Genomic DNA, 25,616 nt, shown 5'->3' with positions numbered 1-25,616 from the left:
AAGATATAAAGCCCAACTCCTGAATTTTCAAATGATGACTGTTTCGATGGAATCGTCACCCGACGCAATATAACGTGCCCGCCTCCCGAACACAAGCCCCGCCTCCTCTAACCCTCGTTGCATCAAGTCATGCATATGCATGAGTTTCGCACCGCTTTTGTTTATAATTCAAAAGCTCTGCGTTTCGTCACGGGCTCATTAGCGCTCGCCGAGTTTCCGAACTTTTGTTCCGCTCTCGTGGAACGACTTGAACCCCCCTTTCGTTCAAAGTGATCCGGTCCAGCATTCCAGCTTGGCGGGCGGCTTATTTTATTTCGTCTTTCTGCTATCGGCGTTCGGATTTTTCCATCTCGGGTTTGCGTTGTCGACACCGAGCTACATGCACACGACCGTGCGATGAAACATCATTTTGGAGAGATCAACGTTGAAACAAATTTTTGTCATTTCCTGGCCAAACGAAATATAATAAAGCTGGTAAAATTTTGGATCTAACGGTCTTATACCTCTGGATTTATAGCATCATTGGATGACACTGTGTCATCAGGAATAATTTGTAGGAGGATTGAGCAAAGATGGCGAGAAGAAGAGAGAGGAAAGACGATTCGCGATCGAGAAGGACGCTACAGATTTGTATCTTAGCAGCAATATGCTTTTGGATGACAGAATCCGCAGATGTAGGAATAAGTAAGTCTACACAATTCTTTAAGATTTGTATTTAAAACGTGTTATTGTCTCTGCAGCTGTGGAAAGTTTAAATCGTGTTGGGGATGACAAAATATCGTTTATGAATCCCGTTGCTAATTTATGATAGATGAAGCCACTGATGATTACCATGTCATTATATATTTATAAATATGAATTCGTGTAAATTCATGGCAGTCGTTAATGGCAATTTTGGTCAAATAAGCCTTTTGCCATCTTGTGAAAGGTGATTCCATCTTAATTAACGGTTACATACTTGACCATAGATAATGCTCATTGCAATTACATTCGCACGATTTCGAAATATTTTGATACGGAGCATATCATGTCGTATTCGAAATCGGCTATTGTATTACCCTTGCGATTCTGTAGGCTGACGTCATCCGCCTTTGTGATGGTAAACAGTTGGGCGTGGCCTTAGACAGCGAGATGCCGTTTGGTATGCAAATCGGGATATTATATGCGGGTGATTACCTCAATACAGATCGTGTATAGTTTAAATTCAAAATGGCGCCACAGAGCCTGACGAAAATAACCCAGTTGCACTCTATCCTCTATTTTGAAATCTATTCTGCCCTTATCAAGACTCAATAATATACGAGATGAGATGGGCAACATCATTTATCTATAGATTGGATGAGAACTGCATAACATGTGCAATGTGATTATTTCAGAAATTCAGAAATTGCATATTTACTTCCTTAGCAGTATTGAATAGGAAGGGGGTGAAGCTTGATGAACAGGTCAACTTGAAATTTTTATCGTCATTATCATCATCATTATCATCATCATCATTATCACCATCATCACCACCGCCCCCATTGTCCCTTGTTGATGTCCTCAACTAAGGCTCAGTATGCACCATGACCCTTCTCCTCCTGCTCCTAATCTTCACTATCACCACCACTAACACTACCACCACTTCCATCATCACCACAATCACCATCAGCATCATCTACAGTACTTTGTACGTCACCACAACCACCATCATCACCATTGGTAACAATGTCTCAATTCTATTCATCGATATTACCATCTCCATCATTTCCCCCATCATTATACATCACTGTCACTGACTTCACAATGGTCACCTTCATCATCACCATTGCCACAAGGTCCCATAAAGGGAATGATAAACGAAGGGCTGTATGCCAGAATAAATGCTGTCCCCGTTTGTAATCTAGTGACTGGAAAGTATTAACCCTGGCATTACCCCCCCCCCCCCCCCCCCCCCCAAGTGGGAAAGACCAAGTTTTCGACACCGTGAACAAAAGCATGATATTTTAGCCTTGTTCATGTATCTGATGGAGCTCGAGTACAAACATACTACAATGTCATTGTTCATCACTGTTCATCACCATGGAACAATATACACATCTTTTGTTTGGTTGCAAGATAAACACAAAGTACAGAGAAAACAACTTATTGCTAGCATAGCCTGGTTAGGTACCCACGTTGTAACTAAATGCCTCGGTTGTCTGCTCTGGTAGTCTTTATGTATAGAGGTATTGTGTATTCTATTGTTCGAATGATTAGGGAAATACATCGCGAACATGGTTGGAAAGCATTGCCAAAGTCTCCTGTGTGAAACAGTTGGACTTGAACTTGCTTCGCTTGTCCATGTCTGTAGACTGTAGAGTGTATAGCATGATGATCCGTTGAAGAAGAAGAGAGGAGGAAGAAAAAGAAGAGGAAGAAGAGAAGAGGAAGAAGAAGATACGACAAATCACCAGGCAAAGGGGCTCTTATCCTACTCTGTTGAAGAAGAAGAAAAAATGTTTAATGTTTATTCAATCTATTAAACTTGAACCTTTCTGATAGTGATGGTTTTATTCGCTGTCAAAAAACAAACCCGTTGTCCTTATAAAAGGCGGTTGAATAAAAACCAATTTGTCCAGATTACAAGGGTTCTGCAATAGATTTGTCAGGGATCACTTTAGGGGCCACCACAAATCCTTTTTATTAAATTCTATGGGGGTGTACCTACAATATTGTCAGGGGCGCAGTGGACCATAATCACGCCATTAACATTGAATAGCGAAGTTGGCTATATTGACGTTGTCGATTTTATGACAGCTTTTCAGCTGAAATCGGTTGTTATTGTGCCTTCTGAAATTGGGAAATATAATTGGTTTTTGAGATTAGAGAAATAGAAAGAGATTAAAGAATAGAAAGGCTAAAAAAAGGAGGGTTTGCTTTTGTTTTGGTTTTTTTTAAGGGAATGTCAGTTTATCTGCTTTTTGTCTCCTCATCATCGCAAGACTTGATTTGTTGTAGTAATTTTGTTGTTGTTTTGCTGCTGGTCAGGCTTCTACAGACGCGGGTCAACTACAAGTGATAAAGCTACATGGGCATATATAGGACTTCTTCTATCCACGGTCGAGTAGTTCCCCCCCCCCCCCAAAAAAAAAGGGAGAGGGTAAGATGATAGAACCCTTCCCTATATTGGTGACCCTGTTGATACACAAAGCATCAACCAAGTTAAGTAGTAAGAATGATGCCCCCCTCTCCCCTCCCCCCACCCCCCCACCCCCATGACTAGACCCAGGCTACGCCATTGTCAGCCACGACATCATTATCATCATCATCATCATCATCATTTGACCGACATCCCAGCTCGGATTCGACCCGGGGACCTGCATCATACATGAAGCACGTTTTCCGTTTCCCTTTCCCCGTGTTAAAGATATATATATATATATATATATATATATATATGTATATATATATATATATATATATATATATATATATATATATATGAATATAACAACACGTAGTTTAATACGTACCTTAACAATTATTAAATCAAATCAATCACATGTTTACTCAACTACAATAACCAAGAGCTTGAGTGGCACTTCATAGGTTGCGTTTATCTAGGAAATTTTTGGCTAGAATCAGGTTTCTCAAACGTCTTTCAGGCAAATTTAGAAGTAGATAAACGCAAAGCCTTTTTCAAACGTCTTTAGATATGGGCATATCAAAAGACGCAAAAAGGTGCGTTTTGTATGTGACATACAGCCAGAATCACGTTTCTGAGAGGTCGATAAACGCAAAGCTGTTTTGAACGTCACATACAAATAGGACCACACATGTGTTGTGTACAAGCATATGTGTGGATTTGACCTCCGAGAAACTGTCTGCTTCCCGGGTCAAAACAGCTGGGCAGACACAAGGCCTTTATTTTGAATCGTGAAGAGTAGATAAACGCGACATCCCGCAAATCACGATCGTATAGTGGGGTATGATAGTGGGGTTCGATAGTGGGGTACGATATGTACATATCTAGTGGCAAGCCTAGATAAACGCGCTCATAGTCGTAAATTGTAGGCCTACATGTGTTCTGGGTCGTAAAGGGTTGAATTATGATTCGCAATCATCCAAGTTCATATGCAATTCTGCATGCGATCAATACGGTTTAGAAGTCTTTGTCAGGGGATTGTACATGTACTATTGCAGACCGCTCCAGGCGTCAGCCTTTGATGGAAAGCATAGATAAAATTATGATGCATATTGTCATAGTGCAGTACATGTGCATGCGCACTCTCCCCTTCGCACTACAGCGTGTATTATATTAAAAACAATGCAAATATATATCATAATGATGCCTATTTTTCATGGGAGCGGTATAAACGAATATAATGCTCACAGTCACATTCAGTTTGTGTTTTAATACTGTTAATGACTGGAAATAAACTGTCTAGTTAATTGTATTACTGCAAAATCATCCTCGGTATAAGGAGGATATTTAGATCATTTATTTTGGCCGTTGGAAAAACATAATTCATACTTTATTTTAATTTAAATATTAGAAAAGATTAGAAAAGATGAATGAACATGAGTGGGTGCTGCACACCACCTATAGTACTCGTACCTGTACACATAATATGCAATAATGATAACGCATTCACGACGATCGAAAGTTATCTCGACGAAAAATAATATTCTCTAAGGGGGGAGGGGCGAGCAAGAGGACAGGTGCGGGCCATCTCCGGGGTAACGGTTCATGTGGATCACCCTTAGGGGTCGTTTGACGGGGTCAAGGGGTGACCCGACCCTCACACCATGGAAACAAGAAGGGGTATTATCCAAGGATGACATTGTGACGTCATTGGGGCAAGGAAACAGGACTCGGATTATTGTGGTAGCTTCGTAACACCATGGTAACACCGTAACAATGTACATTTCATGACCAAAAAAAGACACTCTCTTAAAAACTTAGGGGCCCGAATTCCCAAAGCAAGGTTTGAGCTCAAACCTCCTTTTGTTTCGCCAAACCTCCTTTTGTTCTTTACAAACCAGGTTTTTAAAAAACGCGTAAAACGCGTCATATGACGTACGAAAACCAAGGTTTTGTCGACAAACCTCCTTTGTGAATTCGGGCCAATATGTTCCACATAACGATGTCGGGGGGGGGGGGGGGGGTTAATTTCAAAGGCTATAATATATGCCTTAAGTCAAAATCAATACCAGAGTGCCCGAAAATGTTCTTTACGAGCATTCAGTGAGTATAGCTACTAGATGAATTTGATGCTGATGTAGGGTCCTATACGAAATTATGATTGTGCTCCAATTTAATTTAATTTTTAAATCAGTGACCCTCCCATTTCATCATCGTATTAATATTTATAGTCTCTATTAGTTCTATTTCATTTTGGTTTTGGAAATACATGTACTTCAGAGATGGTTGATTGATTAATTTATTAAAGTTTTGTTTTGATGGTTAGGTCATCGTTTAATAGGTCCTCTCGATGTATTCCCTGTAAAATTCGTGTATAAAATGTAGAAAGCATAAAGTGAAATATCACCACCTGTTGTTGAACGTTGATCATACCCTAATCCCCCCCCCCCCCCCCCCCCATCGCCCTCCATTACCCAACCCCCATAATGTTACCCCGCTGTGGGGACACGAGCTCTAATTGTTTTGTTATTTCAAAAGAAGGCTTTTTTATCATTCTAAAGTGAAATATCGCCACCTGTTGTTGAATGTTGGTCATACCCTAATTCACCCCCCCCCCCCCTCATTAGCCCACCCTCATAATGTTACCCCGCTGTGGGAACACAACCTCTAATATTGTTTTGTTATTTCAAAAGAAGGTATTAGTCACTCTACGCTGTAGTGCCCATGAAAAGTCGCGGCACAATACGTGGTTGATACGGTGAGGTACACTATAGCCATAGACCTGCAAACTTTGTAAATAAAATCCTTTCAATGGGTTCGAGATGAAGAATAGAAGCTTGTAAACTAGGCCTACAATGTCGGCCTGTATACATGCTGTAGGCCTGATATAGGCAATCCGGATACATGTAGGCCTGTGCCAAATATACCTGTTTGCTCATCTATTCAATGATGTATGTTTCTCTCCCTAATCCTTAGTTGCCAGCCATTTCAACCTGCTATGAAAAGTGGCATTTTGCATGCATTATTTATTGCTATGTCGGGCATTCCATTTGCAACTTTTTTTCGTTGTTTAGAGAAACTTTTCTTTCAAAAATATACTTAAAACTAATACAAACAAGACTATTCAGTAAAAGTTCTTCTCAAAAACAGATAAGCAGCGATAAGGGAGTGTGATCCTAGGCCTACATATTAAATGATCCTAAATGTGAAAGAAGATTCGGAGGAGGGGATAGGGTAGAAGTTTTGTTTTTAAGTATTGGAAGAATGAGGAAACGTTCGCATGAACTATAAACCTGCAAAATAGAAGGGGGAAAACACCTTTGTAACCTATTTAACCGGGATGTATTGTAAATGTTTTTCGTATTCATTTGTAACGAGCTTTCAAATTCCTTAAATTATCAAGGCGGATTGTCCTTTAATCTGATAATGCCTTTTTAATGGATCATTATAACATGGGATTTCTGAAGTATTCTGCGACTAAATTGTCATCGGATTATAGATTGCGTAATACATCGTTCTGTTGTGAAAACGAGGCCACAGAAATTTCATTCGGAAAAAAAAAAAGGCGCGGAAATTTAGGCGGGAAGACAGCAAGTCATTCCGTATTGTCATAAATTCCCCAATGCAGGATTTGAATCATTGTGAAATAGATCAAAGTAAAAGGAATAGTTTATGGTGACTCGATACCAATGGAATGTGTCTAACCACAATTTTGCAATGAACAGAAATGAAGCAAATAAGCCTATTCAATCGTTGATATAACTTTGATGGATAATGCGCTGTCCATTGTGTTTTGTTTATAGTGGAGATATTCATACACACGTAAATTTGTTTACTATTATGATGGTTGATGTATCATACAAATAGTACGCTTATCACAGTCATGAGTCATGGCTACCATATTTTTCTCTATACGTAATATTGCTGGCATTGTTGCCGTATAGTGGGCGTACCTATAGCTCTCATGGCTACATTCTACCCCCCCCCCCCCCACGCACAGACACACACTCATACTTCCTCATACATCATTATTCATAACAATAATTGATTTACAAAACCTGACGAGTCTTCGTGATTAATGTATTGTTTATATATTTTACTTGACAATACTCATATGCATGTAATTATCTTTTGAAAAATAAAAAAAGTCGATTGAATAAATGATTCAAAGTGGGCCAAAAAAAAAGAAGCTTTCTTTGATATAAACGCCTACAACTGTAAATCCCAAATCAAGTACATTTGTACATTGAAGTAGAAAACAACGAAAAGAAACCGTATGGGAACGAAATATAGAATCATCAAATATAACACTTGTAGGCTTGATTTGTCATACGTGAAGGTTTAGTGAGTGTGTACTGCATCACGATATGGCTCTTAGGAAATCGAAATCGAAATAAAATTGACCAAAAATGAGAAAACATACTCCTTATCAGGCTCATATATCTTTAAGGTTAAATGAAGCTTCTCCGATAACTCATTTGAAAGAAAGTGGGGAAATTCAATTTTATTATTTCGTTGAAAGAGAAAAGTAAAAGGTACGACGAAGAGGTAAACAATCCTTGTTAAACTGTCCTCTCTCAAATCCCATATCCTATGAAAGTTTAAAAAATGATACGTGGGCTTAATCGAACTTGTCGAAAATGAAAATGTATCTGTTTCAAGAAGAAATGTATCAAAATGTAACACCTCCAAACGTTATCTGAAAAACGAGAAATATTTTGATTAAGTTCCACGTATACCGGAATTGTTTAAACTTCTTAGATTAGAAAAGGTGCAACCAAATAACTGTCCTGACGCATACTGTGGCAGAGGTGTTGCATTTCCACAGGCTGTATAATACAAGGATGAGATGAACGGGGAACGGAGGGGGTTGGGGGGGGGGGGTATCCGTTAAAATAGTATTTTGATTATTTTCTACCTATCCCGGAACTGTTTCAACTTCTTAAAATGTGGAACCAATTATTGTCTCAACGCCTACTTTAGCAGAGGTGTTGCATTTCTATACAATGACAGAATTGAGGGGAAAACTCCGTAAAGATTATCGAACAATTCTTTGATTATTTTCTAGCTATACCGGAATTGTTTAAACTTCTTAGATTAGAAAAAGGTTCAACCAACTGTCCAGAGGTGTTGCATTTCTTTATTTTGAACTATAGAGGCGAAGATACGGTAGAGTAAAGAAACTCGGATGCCAATAGTGTCATCTTTCGTCGAGATCAGCAACCTCCAATGATCTCTTATATCACTTGGGTGATATCGTGGGATATATGCAAGGCATGCGTAAGCGAGTTTATCTTAAAAGATACAAAGAATATGTCAAAATGCGAGATGAATTGACACCCTTTCCATATTGTCTTCGGTTATTGCTTGCGTTGTGTTTGACGAAATCATCATTTTTGTCATCATTTCGTTATTTCAGATATAAGTATAATAATACACGAACTGCAATTGCAATACCAGTAAATAAAGGCATAAGAGGTTTTGTCAGAGAGAAATTAATTCACGAAGAAATAGAAACAGTCCTTTAAATGAGATGATGACAACGATAGGCAAAGTATTAAAATCGGAATGTTTTTTATTTGCTGCTCATATTTTGCACCCCCTTGACCAAATTTGTTTAAAAATAATTTTGTAGTTTTCCCTCACGATTAAACTGCCTTCCACTGATGGTGCACACATTGCGTCCTATTGACTAGTGTCTAAAATGTGTTCAGAGATGTTTTATTCAGCACCGTACATAAATTATTTTGTCATATTATATACCGATCAAATCCTCTTTTTAGAAATATTTGTATTTTTCAATGTGATGGGTCATGGGGATCCCGTATTACATGCAGTTAATCTTTGGACTCGTGTGAAATTTCTCACGTAATAAAATCGACACAGTTCAAGTTCACTGGCGTATCCAGTCATTGATATAAACTCCAGGGGGGAAATATTTTTTTAAAAATGGGGGCTATTTTCCAGCTTGCTTGCATTAAAATTACAATCTTTAATTTGTTTTGCATTGAACTCTATGCAAAGTTTGGGGGCTCTTTTATGACATTCAGGGGCTCTTTTGGGCATTTCGGGAGATAATTCGCCCCGAGCCCCCGTGTATTTTCCCTGGGATACCCCCCGTTCCATCCTACACTTGCTACACCATAACATTTTCTTTGTGGAAAGAATGTTATCAGCTGAGATTGGAGCATTTTTTTCCTTCACGACCGATAAAGCTGTCAGCAATTTTCGGATGACACAAGATGTCACAACCAGGTGATCATAAGGATTCTATCGCCTGTCACGTCGAGTGCTGAAGAACATCCCAAACACTCAGTGATAGTTATGTAAAGAATGAGAAGGTGAAGACTCTGTCCGTACCGTCGATCATCATCTTTTCATCCATTTTTTAGCTGTAAAAGCGAAGATGATCCCGTCATGTATCTTCGGGATTGGAAGGTTCTCTTTTTGCCAATCCGGGTGATGAAAATATTGGAAACCAAGCGTGTATATATATTGTCCCCCCCCCCACCCCCTTCTCTTATCAACTGGTTTCACATGTATTTCAAGCACGAGGGTTAGTTCAGTTGGTGAATAAGCGAAGAAATGGTGTAATTTTAAGCTATAATACTGTAGGAAAAATATGAAAAAGTAAAGAGTCTTTTTTTTTTCCTTACAACAAAGATAAATTTTGTCCTTCATTTTTTGTATACGACTAAACATGCATATACTGTAATTCGAGTTGAGAATTGTGTTTTCTTTTAGAGTGGTTCATGTCAAAAACTTTGTGGTTCCATGGGGATAATTTTCTCCCGTCATTAAAACTAAACCCGTGCTGAGAATAAGAGTAATCAAAATACCACAATGGCCTATAATATTCGGTGGTCATCTCCTCAAGATGAATGACCCGTAAACTGACCACGGCGCCACCGGCGACATAAATGCCACATCGGGATTTGGGTCGAAAGCTCGAAATATGTCTAGACGTACGTGACGACATGAAAAATTGATTTTCTGAAAGAAAACTTTCAAACTTCTCTTTGGGGAAAATCTTTTTTTCACGATTTTATCCCATTTCAGCTGTATGGAATTACAGGTGACTGTAAACAACTGTTTAGTCAGATTCTCTGGTTGTCTTTCGTCAATGCTTTTCTAGCGATGGAAGAATTAACAAAGTGTATGAATTATCGCTTTTCTAGCTAGATACTCAAAGATTCATCTTGGCAACTTTGCTTCTTAATGACGGTTGCACCAAATACGAGTTTTTAGGCATAACGACATTATCTGTTTTTTCTTCTTTGAAATGTTCTCGAGCTTTCATGTTAATGGCGGTTGCACCAAATAAATCAAATCCGTTCTGAATTTGCTTTGTACACAACAGAAAAAAGGGACCATGCATATGATTCATTCGATACAAAGATAGGTTGGGCCTCGGTATACATGTACATGTATAGTTAATGTATAACACGCGTTCATTACCTGTATTTTTTTCCATCGACATAATTTCTGATAATGATTCATCCAATCAAAATCATTGCACAAGAGATACATCAATACCGATTACCGAACCATCTGGTTGTTTATTTATCCAGTGAAATTGGTAAATGGCTGCCAGGCCTGTACTATTAGCATAAGGCGCGATGTGCGTGCCTGTTTCGTATTGACAGGCACAGAAAAGTAATCCGTGCCACTGCGTATCGGGTACTCTCTCCATTTCAGAAGCCATGTTTACTGATTAAATAAGAAAATGCCTTTCATCTCTTCATTTTCATTGAACAACTGTAGCAAAATACATAGGCTACACCCTGACCAAAAAGTACAAGGATGTACAAGGATTATGTAGCATGAATCGGATGATTATTACGAAAATTGCCTTTTGGGGAAAACTGTAGATATTCGTAATAATCAGTTTAGACCTTCGTCATTTCCATGTACTCCTAAACATAGATTCAAATGCTGATGATCACATTAATTCATTTTCAACGTTAATTTTGTTACATGTAGCGTATCTTATGAATAAGATATTTGAAAATATCCTATAAACTTACCCAAGAGTAAGACCTGGGTATTTTGTCATTTTGTATTTAACTGTAAAGGAATTGATAGGACCCATACATGAACAGTGGAATTTTGCAATTGCATTGACTGAAATGTTTCTCTATATTTATTACTTGTTGGTAATGTTGTGGTAATTCAAACCTACAAAAAACATTTTTATTCTATGTTTCTATTTTTAACTGTAACATTGATATTTTACAGTATTGAAGGTCATCGTGTATTTATAAATCTTTTTTGTTGTTGGTAAATTGTTATATGAGCAAACAAATGAATATCATGTTCAGTCTATGAATATTTTTATATTTCCATAGTTACAACTTACAATGTATCTATAATCATTGTGTATTTATTGACCTGCTGATATTATGGTAATCAATACAAGCAAACAAAATTCATTTTGTCATTCAAGCTGTTGTTACGTTTCATAGTAATATTGTAGTGTTTTTATAAGATGTTGATGTTGTTGTGGTAATCAAAACAAACAAACAAATTTCGTTTTCTTTAAACTTGTTTATTTCTTCAGGTGCTCTCTTTGGAAATGAGACCGATATAGATGATTACTTCAAAACAATGTTTTTATACCCTGTTGATGTTGTTGTGGTAATCAAAACAAACAAACAACCAAAATTTCATTTTTCTTTTAACTTGTTCATTTCTTCAGGTGCTCTCTTTGGAACGGAGACCGATATAGATGATAACTACAAAACAATGTTTTTATACCCTGTTGATGTTGTTGTGGTAATAAAAAAATAAAAAAAAAACAAGCAAACAACTTTCATTTTTCTTTAAACTTGTTTATTTCTTCAGGTGCTCTCTTTGGAACGGAGACCGGTTATCAGGATAACTACAAAACAATCATACAAGATGGGGTCAGGTACATCAATAGAAACACCACATTCCTCTCCGAGGTTCATCAACTGGTATTCGTTGATTCTAGTATTAACAGCAGACCAAGCAACTCCGTGTACGTCGCATTGCAAGAAGGTATGTGCCTGACGAGCTTTTTTAAACACCAATTTTAAAAAAAATTTAAACAATACCTAAATTTTGATGTGAGACATCTCAAAGACGTTCAAGAATTCAACCTTTAGCACTTTTCATAGCTTTGTCCAGTTATCCATAACCTTTCGAAATGTTTGAAGACTTAAACTTTACAAAGACATAATACGTAAGCTGAAGGTGACTTCTGTAGGCAATGGAATGCGGTATTGAATCTATTGATTTGACATCTTGAAAACATTTGTGAAGGTGTTATTTGTGTAAAACAGAATAATAGTATGATAATTTTACAAAATGATTAATATCGTGCAACCATTATGTTCGATACTGTGCAGTATTATGTGTGTTATTTTGGTTCTTAGCCAACCTTCGATGATAAAAGGTTCAAAGCTATCAAGGACATTTATCTAACCAGGTAACCATTTGCTTCACCTGGGTCGAGAGTGGCAAATGTAAATCAATGCCTTGCCAAACCACATGTGCTGTAACGGAGATTAGAACTGTGTGATATGTGTGATTCGAACTTTCAATTTGCCAAACCGTCTTCCATTTTAGGGTTGTGTCAGGAATCAGTTTGAGAGAGTTTCTTTCATCTTCCTTCCCTTTCCCTCATCTTCATTATCCTCATCTTCCTTCTCCTCCTCCTCCTCCTTCTCCTCCTCCTTCTCCTTCTCCTCCTCCTCCATCAGGATGCGACCACGTGGCGACATCGCAGGTGTCCGCCCTCGTCCTGCCGAAAGATCGCTGCACGGCAAGCGACGACATCGCCGGCGTTCTCAGCCACGCGACCAACCCTGTCTTCTCCATCGACCCGGGTAATCTGGGCTCGGGCTCGACCGCCTTCAAGATGCAGCCGTCTCCCGAGGACATGACCAGCTTCTACATCGACATCCTGTCCTACTACAGTTGGATGAACTTCACCCTGCTCTATGACGACGGTGGAGGTGAGTCGACATCGAGATCGTGAAAGATAATAAGAGTGTTTATAAACTGAATGTTAGAGGTAACTTGTCTCTGGTGAACAAACATCCTGTATACCCCAACAAAGCAAGAAAACTGATTTTGTTTGTTTGTCGTTTTTTTTGTTGTTGCTGTTGTTGGATGTCCCAGGTCTTAGTTAGTTACAGAAAAGGTGTAAATCAATGTTTTCCATGATTTTAAGAAATTATAATTGGGATATAATAAGGCATTTCTTTTGTAAATACATACACAAGGTTTTATTGTTGTATCTAAGTTGAGGGCTACGGGCACGTCAAGCTACTTTGCTTATTCTGTAGCCCTCCTGCATATAATGCATGTTAAGTATGCATTCAATATATTTGTTTAATTTCGTATGTTATCTGTATAAAATTATGTACACTTAAAATATTGTATCAAAACATATTATGTTCGATGTGCTGCTTGTAATTATCGGCTTGCATGGTGATGTAGATATACAGTAGGCTTGCGGGGGCCTCTCTCTCTCTCACATGGTGCACCCGCAAGCCTACTGTATACATATTATGTTCATGAAAGTGTATGATGAAAAAAAAAAAGATGCAGAAACCAATAAATCAAATCAAATCAAATCGGAATACACTTCTTTCCTTCCGGTTTTCCGTAGCTTTTGCAAACATGGAAGGGGTCATGGAGTACGCCACCATGAACAAGTGGAACATCTCAACCGTCATCATCGACGAGGAGTTCGGAAACAACATTCCAATGATCGAAGAACGAGGCTCCAAAAACATCTTCATCTACTGCTCTTCCGAGATTATCCTTCGCAATACCATTGATCAGGTATTTATTTATTTTATTTTATTTATTTCAAAATATTTATACAGGATGACGATATCAGCCAAAGCTGTTTTTCATATTGGTCCTGTATATACACGGTAAAATCCCAAATATCAATGAAATCCCAAATATCAATGAAATATGCAAAACATAAAATGTATTACATGGATATTAAATAATATTACATTTTATAAAATAACCTGCGAGTAGAGACATGGATACAAATTAGGTTCAAACATGGATGTACATTCAGAGATATACCTAGAATCACAAAAGGAATGATTTGAAACAAAGTAAGAAAAAAAAAGAGAAAACAAATTATATTTAAGTGGGTAAAAAGACATACACGCATCCCTGGAGTCATTGGTTATTAAGAACATTTATGAAAGTACAATTTTTTATAAAGGTATTTAAATGAAGAAATAGATGTTGAATTCTGTAAATTAATAGGTGTGCCGGAACAGTGAAGGAATTGTAAGGGCAATCCAAACCCTTGTAATAAGTTGATTTGTCTGAAAGCAGAAAACTATATAACATAAACAGAATGGCAAAAGTTTGAAATGAATCGGGCCAGTAGTAAGGAAGTTTTGAATGTTTGAAATATGAGATCACAAAGTCTATGCGAATCTCAAGTTGGTAGTTCGGTCAGTGGATTGTGACGTAGGACAGGGTGGATAACTTTCCGATTGGCCGTGTACAAAAGTATCATTAATTATTGTTTCTCTCGTAAGTTACTTGTCCCTAATTGGGGCACTTCTCAAAATATATTATAGCTACATGTAGCATGTTAGTATAGGTCCTCTTAAAGATATAGACCCTCCGGAGCATTGAATTTTTGAGAAAAAAATTTTTTTTTAGTCATTTTATACTGTACTTACCCTCTAACAAGCAAAACATCCTTAGAAAATTCTCAATTTGTCAGATTTGTAATTTGTGATTTCCTCGTTTTGACGTTTTGCATACCGATGACTGTGTACGTTTTCTTGAATGTGAATTTGACTTCATAGGTTTGTTTGATTTCTTAGTGAAAATATTCATAAACCCTCTTTCTCCGACACCAGGCTCTTCTCTTTGGTACAATGGGACCAGCATACACATGGATGATTGGCAATATGGTAAGGATATAGCCGTCCCTTTCACTCTGTCTCTCTTCCTCCCTCTCTCCCTTAAGTTGAGAACTATTTCTAGATAAGTAGATCTATATTTTGTTGTTCCTGTTGCTGCTGATTTTGTTTATATTGCTGTTTTTTAAACTTTTTTAGTATTTAAAAATTGATTATCTCTCAGAGATAAACTAAGCATGTTTGAATAGATCAATATTTTAGATTTTTTAAATAAATCTTTATTGTATTTAGCAAAAATGTGTTGTTTATTTCATAGAAGAAGTTATCAAGATGTTTTCCTAGGCATCATTTCATAAAGGCGTCATATGTACAAGTTGTACAAGTTCATCCCATTGAAACGTTTTGTTTAAAAAGATTAACACGCATATCAACGATATGTCGTTGAACTGAGTTGCATCCATCATTCTTAATCGTTTCCCCCCTGTAGGACATGGGTATCGACCGTCAATTTCTGGAGGATCTCGAGGACAGCAACGGTTTCGTCACCCGCTTCAACATGAACTACACCCGTGAGCAGCAGTACGCTCTCCCGACCGCCCGTAACACGCCCACCGGAGAGTGGCAGTTCCGTGAACGTTGCGCCTTCGATGCGGTGATCGCCGTCGGACACGGGCTCCGCTTGTACCGGAAGAAGCGAGTTGCCGATGGTAATACGGGTAGTTCGGTGCTTCCTGGCGACTCTTCGATGCCTGCCTGTCCGACGTCGTCCTTGGTGGTGAACGAAAATGACCTGACCTATTACCTGAAAGAGGTATGTGGCCACAATTCAGTCTGAATTATTAACCCCTCAAAATAAGTTTGGAAGCTCAATTTCGATTAAACTATATCACTCTAGTTATAGCATAATCATCGCTATGTTTAATATCATGTGTTTGATTCCCTTTGAAAATGATACCCCATTTGTTATGATTCTACAGTCATGGAAATAGCTTAATATGAAAAATATGGGGCAAGGTCAAAGGTCAAAGGTTGATATATGATATGATATGATAATCCTGGGGGAGAACTGGTTTCCGTAACATTGCGTAAGACTCTTGCTAAACTTTCCAAAAATAAATATCTTGATATGTCTGAAAATAACAAATTAATGATTGTGTTTCAATGTCCATTAACTTGTAAAGAAACATTATTTCCTTTAATGTTACATTTATTAATGTTTCGTAGAAAGAGGGCGACGTTTCAAAACAAAATTCCACATGAGAGCAATATTAACATTTTAATGTCATGAATCTTCCAAGGAAATGATATATCAAATCTTCCTCTCATTACAGGTCACTTTCGAGGGGATCACGGGCACCGTCGCCTTCGATGACGAGGGCAACCGCGTCAATTATACCATCACCGTCCGCAGTGGGCAGGGTGAAACCATCGACCAGATCGTAAGTATCTTTCGTCTGCTGGCAGCCAGAGAGGCGTCAACTATATATATATTATTTTAACAAATAATTTGGCTTAAAATACCTTCTCGTTCTCGACAGACGCTTTAATCTCCCTGCCATGATGAATTTATGTTCATGATTATGAGACAGTTATTCATGATTGCTATTGCATTTTTTATTTATTTTTTTTTTTTTTGGGGGGGGTTACCACTATTGGTAAAAATGTGCTACCCTGTATAAATGTCAGAAATCACTTTTTTTTTAAAAATAGTTGTATCTTTACGAAGCAATTGCATAGTATTTTCCTCGTCATCTTTAACCCATCACGGCTAAGGTGGTGATCTTAAACTTAAACAAATACAGAGTATTTTAAAGATCAATTATCAAACCCCTTTTGGTTTTAAGATGTTTTTTCCCCCCAATGTTTACAACGTGAACGAAAACGTTGTATATATTTTCCAAATATCTTTAGAAGCGCATGGAGAGACTTTATATCAAAATGTGTCATGCGTTACACAAGAGCGGACTATTATTATTATAATGATATATTGTTTATTGAATTGATCATTACATTACCTTCTCGTTTCCTCTTGTGTCTAATGTACCTTTAAAATAGCAGACTTTGATACTACCATTCTAAATATCACACCCATTTTCCCACTGACGACTTAATTGCGATCCCTTACATGTTCTTAAAAAAATAACTTTTAAATGGAAAGTACTTTTTTTATTTTAAGCGTTGTGACTTACGATAACCACTTATCGAATAGCCTTTGGTAGACAGAATTTTTGTTGAATTCGTGTAGTGATCCTGATGCTGTTTTGTTTTGGAATTCAGAGAGGCGACTGGACACAGAACATCGAATATTGGGAGGACAAATGGAACAGGAAATGGGAAAGTGAAGGTCGTTTCAATGTCACCACCTACAACTACGGTAACGACCGAAAGATCAAGGTCGTCTCGATCGAGGTGAGTGAAAAAAGAATTGTCTTGATTTTTTAATTTGTATTTGGCATATAGAAAATGTGATGAATTCCTATATCTCTTAACATTTATTATTGTTTTCAGAAGTATTTTTCAGAAATTAATTAAGGGAATATTTACTTTACTCAATATTTGTGTTGTTGTCACGTACCATCTCCAGTACTGATAAAAACATTGTAATCTAAAAGAAATCTGTCCATAAAATGGATCAAAATGGTCCAAAATAGTTCATCATGAAATGGGTATGAATTTTGAAGGGGTTGTTGAAATTAACATAATGGCAACAGAAGTACAAGTTGCTAATATCCGCATATAGTGAAAAGCTACAAAAATGAGTTTATTTCATATGGTCATACAATTTCGAAACATTGAATGGAATGAGTAATTATAATTTTGATTCGATCATCGAGGGGAATCAAAAAGGAAAATCCATTGGCAATTGTGATATTAAAATACAATTTAAAGGAATGTGTTGAAAGTGTCATGGCAATTAAATACTTTTGTGTTTGTATTCTGATCGTTCTCAGGCGGAACCGTTCCTGTTCCTCCGCGAGAAGCGTGCCCAGGAACTTAACCAGTACAACCTTCGTCAGAGTTCAACCTACACTGGCAATGACCGTTACGAGGGCTACATCATGGACCTTCTAGCCAGGATCAAGTCCAACATGCGCGGCATCGACTTCGATTACGAGGTCGAGCTGGTACCCGACAACAAGTACGGCAACAAGGACGTGTTCAGCGAAGAGTGGGATGGCATGATCGGCGAGGTTGTACGAAGGGTAAGAAACTATTTTGAAACTTTGAATGATTGTATTTCACACTTGTTTTGGGGATTGCTCGTTTACCCATCAATATATTTTAGACTTCCAAAAGCTCTCTTCACAATAGTGAAGTTCGTTTGAACAAAAAAATAATTTCTGTTTGGTTTCCCAGATGGTTAACAATGTAGGTCTATATATTATTATAAAATGCAAAGTTGTTCTTGCTCAAGAATGATTGAATACAATTTATCTTTAAAAAAAAGAAGAAAAGGATGAAATGTAAATAAGAACGGTTATCTTTAAATTCTTTCAAGATATGCTGAAATATTTTGTTTAATGAATTTGATTCTTTGTATTAAAAACAAGAAGGTTGTGTTGACAGTAGATAATTGACACGGGTACCACTGCTGTGACCATGTTTGCTTTCCAAGTCTCTGTGATATAAATACTTAAAAAACAGAGACAATTGGCTTGCCAGCTTCTTACCGCTTCTATTACAATGCTAACATTTTTAATTTATCTTATTAATTTGATTCACAGAAAGCTGACATCGCAGCCGGACCGCTGACTGTGACCGAGGAGCGGGAAAGGCACGTCGACTTCACTTTTTCATTCATGAGTGGCGGTGTCAAGCTCCTCCTCCAGAACCCCTACTTTGTACAACATTACATCTTCCGTCTCACGTACCCCTTTGGAATCGAGGTGTGGTTCATCAACCTCATCGTCTTCCTGCTGGTGGCTCTACTTCTCTTTCTCTTCAACTACTTCGACCCTTACGAATGGCAGGCTGCCGCCGAGCGCGGGGAGACCTTCGAGGAGAACGGCAAGAACTTCAACTTGAAGAACTCCCTCTGGTTCTGTACCACCACCATGTTCTTGCAGAGCTACGACAACTCCCCGCGCTCCAACGCCGGTCGAACCCTGACAGCCTTTTGGTGGGTCTTCATCCTCGTCATGGTTTTCCTCTACCTCTTCAACCTGACCTTCTTCATCAATTCCAACAAGCGTCTGGTGCACGTCAAAGATGCTGGAGACCTCCTAGACCAAGATGATGTCGTCTTTGGAACTGTGGATGAAGGATCCATCTACTGGTACCTCTACAAGTCATCCATCCCGGAGTACAATCGCATATGGCAACGCATGTATTCGGCCCAACCATCGGCTTTTGTCAAGAACACAACTGAAGGAGTCGAACGTGTACGAAACAGCAACGGGTTCTTCGCTTTCTTGGGAGAAGCAGGAGAGCTCGACTACATTGCAAGCAAGCGCCCATGTAACCTGATGGTCAGTGGTGGTTACATAGACCGCACCACTTATGCCCTAGCCGTGCAGACCGACTCGCCTCTCCGTGACCAACTCTCGTACGCCATCGAGACCCTACGAGACTCCGGCGTCCTTGAAGACCTGCAACGGGAATGGTGGGAGAGGGAATCAGAGATCAATAACAGATACCGCTGTAACAACTTGACGACATGGGAACGACAGGGAGTCTTCTCCTTTACCGTCAACGATCTCCAAGGTGTGTACTTCATGCTGCTGCTCGGTTTCTTGGTCGCGTTCATCGTCTTCCTCCTGGAGGTCATCTTCTTCGCTGCTTTCGGAGGTAAAAGTAAGGGTACCCGCAATAAGAGCAGAGGAGGAGTCTCAAGGAACCCGCCGCCTCCTATGTCAGGCGGTGGCGGTGGACCAATTGGTGGAGGACAACCGATTGGTGGAGGGGGAGGTAAGAGCGACGGCAAAGAGAAAATGTGGATATAGTGAATGAACCACCAAACAAGACTCTAATCCAGTTCATGGCCGAGCACGTCAGGAACTAGCCTGATGACACCCTCTCCGCCGAAAATCAGGTACTTTTTATTACCCAAGCACATTAACTCTCGTGCCTATACGAATCAAGTCGAGATTTGGTGGGAAGGTTATGATCTTTGCAGTGATTGGTGCTAAGAAAATGCTGAGAAGCCTTTAAAAGAAAGAATGTAAAGCAGGTTGGGTGAATTTAAACGGCTATAAGAACTAAACGTTTAACTGCACCAAATATGTTCGTCCACTCATTGTCATTCCATTATTTTTAATGATACCCTTTCCCCCTTTTCTTGTGTAAGTAATTGACTCTGATTTACGTACTCTGCAAGTTCTTTGGACTTGGGGGTTTGTAAAGGCTCCTTGATCAGGCAGGCAGTACACAAAGAAATTCGAGAAAACATCAAATTAGTCAAAGGATGTGAACACATGTGAATGATTCTCCTCAAAATCGAGTATTTTGGTAATGTCATAAGCGTTGAAATGTATTGCTGGACATAAGATTCGACGCATTTATCTTTGAATTTCCGTATGATGTATCGCCATAATTAATTATAAGTATTTTTTTCAACTGTTCGCTTTTCTTTTGGCGTCTATGTGAAGTGCTGTTTAAGGAAATTACAGTGATTGTGGTACGCAATTTAGGAGATTGATACCAAACTTTGTATTTAAGGACATTGTGATTATTTCGTCCTATTTGTGTGGTATACTTTTCAGCAGTACTAATACAACATTGAACTATATTTGCATTTGTTTGCATAATATCGCCGCACAGTTTAAGGTGTATTCGTAATAGTTAAAAGGTATTGAAGAAAAAGGATTTTTAATTTGCATTCTGCTGATTCACTTTTTAAAAACGAACTTAAAGCTGCTTCATTGTCCTTTGTATGGGATAACCACCATATTGACCATTTAATCAATATTTTAAAGATGATGATTTCTCCCGGCTGTACAAGAGGCATATATTCTTTGTGCCAAAAAACTGCCAATTATAAATGAATTCATGCAGCGCCCGTTGCATACGTTGCGTCATTTTGAATGCGTTATTACCCGCTCTAATCCAGCCCGTGAAAGGTAATTAGCGTATGCGCCAGTAATTCAAGGTAATATGTGCATAGTTTATTTTGCGTTTACTTTGTGTACATCCGTCATGGTACGTCAAAGACTGCGCCAATTGCTGAGGCAGTAGTACGTTATCAAATGACGTCTCGTATGTAGTGGGCATAACTTTCCGATTCAGGCAAAAGGAACTTTTTTTTCTTGCTCTCTCCGTTTCCGTGGTGTTCTGTTGTTGCTTTTGTTTTCGGGCACGTCTTCTGCTTTATCTTTGTGCAAACAAATGCAAATCTTTCTTAAGTTAGTCTGTGAAAAGAGATCGAGCCTGATTGACTGTGTTGTTAGTTACGATGTGGATATATTGAATATATATTGTGTAGGATTTTTTTTAATTACTGGACTGTCTTCAGTCAGAAAAGTGTGGGGGGAAATGAAGAGAAATTATATACTTTGCTAAGCTTCGTTTTATGTAAGTTTTTATTATCTTTCTAGTAAAGTAATAAGATAAGCTAGTCTGCGTTTTTCAGAGGATGTAAATAGTTTGGAAGATGTCTGAACAGTTTTTATGAGAATTTTTCGACGAATGTGTGTGTATACTTATTCAGAATGTAGGGAAATTCATACGATTTTAAGTTTAACCATTGTGAACGGGACCATTGTCACTTAATGTCGGTACATGAATGTGTGTTTAGTTCAAGTTATGTGCCTCTGGAACTGCATCCTAAATGGCGTTTAACATTCTCGTGTGAATGTTCCTTCTGTTTTTGTGTATGCTAGAAAACTATGTAGATATACTGTTCAGATAGATTGAACATTTCATATGTATATTACGGTTGAACGATTTATATTTCAATTGATATACACCAGTCGCTTTTTGTATATGAAAACAGACTATATTTTTAGCTAAATCCAAGATGTACTAGTCTCCCCATTTTATAAATGTATAAAATAATTAGAATTAGTAAAGCATAGAACTGTTTCTTTCATTTAAATGTAGAAGCCGAGTTCTTGATTATCAATTTCAGATTTCCCTGTTGATTGGTTTAAAAGAAATAGAACTGCAAATCTTGAATAAGACAATACATGTAATGCCGCCTGTGACCTAAATATATTTGGGCAGTTCCTAGGTTTTTGGTTATTTGGTGTCCCATACTTGTACGTTTGCAAGAACTGTGATGTTCTTAACCGAAATGACACCGAATGTGTTTGGTTCGGCCTGCTCTAAGCTCTAAAGGAGTGATTGTTAGCCTTGATCAGATGTATGTAATGGCCTTGTGCATTTAAGAAATAATATAACAAACTGTATTCAGATTCTTATTCTAATTGAGGATATCATGAAATAGAAGACCAATTGACGAAGTAAGAAGATTGATGGTATTGTAATTAAAATCACGAACTTTACATATTATGTAGGCCTTCTCACTGCTTGCCCTGTGGCTCCCGAATAATTAAACAAAATTGCACTTGCCCCTTCGTAATGGGACAGGCGAAACATCAATGTGTTTTGTCTATCGCAAAGTAAGAACTAATGTCGGGCAAGTTGAAGTCCTATCTTTATCGCAATCTTCGTTCCTGACTGCCCCTCGTGAAACATTTCATTGTTATTCAGTTACTATTTTTTTCACTGAAATACGAATGAAATTTGTATGTATTCCTATCATAGATTATAGCATTAGTCTCGAGGAATATTCATTTTAATGATTGAATAGGATAACAGATACATGTGTAGTCAGTTCTACGCTTTTACTGATGGTAATGATATTCAAATTTTGTGAATTTTCTTAGTAAATACTGTAACGCATTTACACTCAAGAATGTATAAACTATTTCACTTTTTTTCTAAATAAATTGTAGTAAAATATGACGATGAAATTATAGTCCTGTTATTGTTTGTTTGTGTGAAAATGGTATCCACAGCATAAGGAATATGACAATTATACGTTGTGCAATTATTGTGTGCACAATTATGTGATGTTGTTCTTATTTGAAACTTGTGGTACACTTTTGCTCCTCGCATACATTACACACACACATAATATACGCACACAATATATACGCTTATAAATTCAGAAGAAATCTGTACATCATGCTGTACGACTTGTATATTAGGTAGACAGCCGGATGAAAAGGGGGTGGCGTTATATGGCATAGTAATGCAATTACGGGGTTTAAGATTTTTCTTTTCTTGTAAATACCATTTTTAAAGTTCAGCCTGAAAGTTATTTTAGAAAGTGTTGTAGGCCTACTTAGAAGTCTTTTCAGGTCTCTACATTATTATCTCACATTGTTATCATATATTTTATGTCAATATATAGCAAAACATGTTCTAAATCCACACAGTCCTGTGTTTATAATGTAGTGAATCCACAATTCATCTTCTCATACGTGTACTGTTATTTGTACATGTATTGCAGATCCGCACTGACTTCAGCACATACATAAATTCAGCTTGTATTGTGTTAATACCAGCCAAGCATGCAATTTCTAATTCCCAACCCAAAAAGGGAACTATATTTTTGTTCCGCGTACTTCTAACGATAACCTTAGCCGTTTTTCGGCGTGAACAATGAAATTTGAAGAAAAAAAGCGGTTTGTTGCGAAAGAGAGGGACTATGTTTTTAGAAGCGTAGATATAAATTCAAATGAAGGTGTGATTCGTAGATCTTTGTGTTATTATACTGAATGAATTAAGAAGCAAATTATGTATGCTTATGCTTGATGAAGCAGCAGTATGGTACTAAGTGGTACGTGTATGTGGGGAGAAGTAGACGAAGATAACGAAGTTATTATCAAAGGCGTTATTTGTTCAACATGAATTAAGTGCTTATTGACTTTTAGGATATAAATTTCACATTTATCGCCTAATCATGGCTACTCATTATTGCTACAGCCAGGGTAATAATGTGAAACTTTAAAGGGATAATTAAAGGGAACGTTTCACATTACTACGCATTGAGTATATTCATATAGTATATTATGTTGCTGCGTTAAAATGGACATATTTTGTTATTATATCCACATGAAAGCAAGTTCAAGGTTCAAGGTTCAAGGTTCATTTTATTTCTTTCTTTCACAACATTTTTACATATAATAATAGAACAAAAAAACAGCATAAGAAAAAAACAATTTAAGTGCAATTTTAAGTCGATATATAATCCAAATGAAAGAAAGTGAGACCTTAGAAAAGCTTATAAACGTATGCAAACAATATTGCCAAAGCGATATACTCAAATTATGTAAGCTTACACATTATTTTGTTGAGGTATGACTTTACATAAACACTCGAAATACAAGGCTAAGCTCGAAGAATACCAGTTCTATGTTAATTAATTCACGTTACTCATTTTTCACTACTCAGGAGTTTTTAAAATGAAAGCTGCTATATAAGGTTTTATTCCCCACTACATTCATAAAAGCAGCATCTCGCGACTATTACATATACACAAAATCACATCTGTCGTGTGTACACCGGACATGGTGGACGCCATTTCAGCCGTTATCAAAAAAGGCGGTAGAATCATAATCTAACTTTATCTGATGTGAATGAAAAAAGGAAAATGCCATGTGTCTCTTAACACAGGGTCACACAAGAATAAGGTCATCATTGAAGAAAGAAGGGAGAAGAAGAGAGAAATGACAGATCTATCTGTTGAATCCCCCATAATCCCCTCCTTGTGGACGAGGTCATCCGTAAAATTCCAAAGCTTGTAATTTGTATATTAAATGATAATCAGTTATGAAAACGAGGGAGAAAATAACGAGATGACAACCCCAAATAAAATGTGTTGCATAATGCACCAACCACCCCCCCCCCCGGACCATCATCATTATCATCATCATCATACCCTTTCTTTGATGTTTCTCACCCCCCCCCCCCACACACACACACACACACACACACACTTCTCTCTTCTTCCTTTTTTCTGCATCAGTCCGTCGCTCTCTGTCTCTTTATTCAACCTATCCTTGTTTTTTCTTTTCACCTTAAGATTTACATGTATGACCAGATCAATTCAAAATGATGTCATTGGAAAAATCCAAACTTCCTGAGAAGGGATAACAAATTTCAGACCGCATATAGCACATACATTAGTCAAAAAAATATAAAACGAAATGACATTAAAACAAAAAAGACACGGTTCCTCTGACGATCATTAAACAAAAATGTCGTCACTTTCGTGCATTAATCTACAAGAGGGATACGATGAAGAAAAACACCAAGGAGACAAAATAAAACCAAATAATGTTCCCTCCGAACTCGCTGACCCTTAATAATCCCGCTTCAAATATTCAGCTGGCCGTGTCCATCAGCTGATAGCTAAAAGCCTTTTAATCAAAGTCAAATTATTCCGCGGGACTATATTTTTGTCCAATCGCATGTTTTCATAAGCCCATTTCAAAAGCTTTAAATCCATCTTTTTTTTTTAGATATGTACAACATATCTCACAGGGATTTCATCAAATGGGTGTTAAGTATCATTAAAAAGAAATAATGATTCTTTGGACTTAAATATAGAATCTTCCTGAAAGAAATCAAATAAATGAGTGATTTGCCCAACGGAGGCAAACGGTAGAGCAATAGAGGTGCTGTTC

General features: G+C 37.7%; 1 protein-coding gene across 1 annotated transcript; it reads left to right on the top strand.

Annotated features, from left to right (window-relative positions):
• Window positions 1-253: 253 nt before the first annotated feature.
• LOC577098 (glutamate receptor 3) lies at window positions 254-22,895 on the top strand. Its single transcript, XM_777350.5, has 10 exons — window positions 254-684; window positions 11,951-12,127; window positions 12,832-13,086; window positions 13,746-13,921; window positions 14,980-15,033; window positions 15,470-15,793; window positions 16,314-16,421; window positions 17,260-17,391; window positions 17,934-18,185; window positions 18,708-22,895. The coding sequence occupies exons 1-10, from the start codon at window positions 573-575 to the stop codon at window positions 19,923-19,925; spliced, it is 2,808 nt and encodes a 935-aa protein (XP_782443.3). The 5' UTR covers window positions 254-572; the 3' UTR covers window positions 19,926-22,895.
• The last annotated feature ends 2,721 nt before the right edge of the window (window positions 22,896-25,616 follow it).

This window comes from Strongylocentrotus purpuratus, unplaced genomic scaffold, assembly GCF_000002235.5.
Source record: "Strongylocentrotus purpuratus isolate Spur 01 unplaced genomic scaffold, Spur_5.0 spur5_scaffold_9, whole genome shotgun sequence".
NCBI classification, from domain to species: domain Eukaryota; kingdom Metazoa; phylum Echinodermata; class Echinoidea; order Camarodonta; family Strongylocentrotidae; genus Strongylocentrotus; species Strongylocentrotus purpuratus.
Note: the sequence above shows the minus strand (reverse complement) of the source record. Positions and strands in the feature narration are given on the sequence as shown.

Excerpts from the sequence above, each read along its gene's own strand:
- LOC577098 (XM_777350.5), top strand. The coding sequence starts at position 573 with ATGGCGAGAAGAAGAGAGAGGAAAGACGATTCGCGATCGAGAAGGACG. Across the intron at positions 15,034-15,469 it reads CATGGATGATTGGCAATATG|GACATGGGTATCGACCGTCA; the intron begins GTAAGGATATAG and ends TCCCCCCTGTAG. Across the intron at positions 18,186-18,707 it reads TCGGCGAGGTTGTACGAAGG|AAAGCTGACATCGCAGCCGG; the intron begins GTAAGAAACTAT and ends TTTGATTCACAG.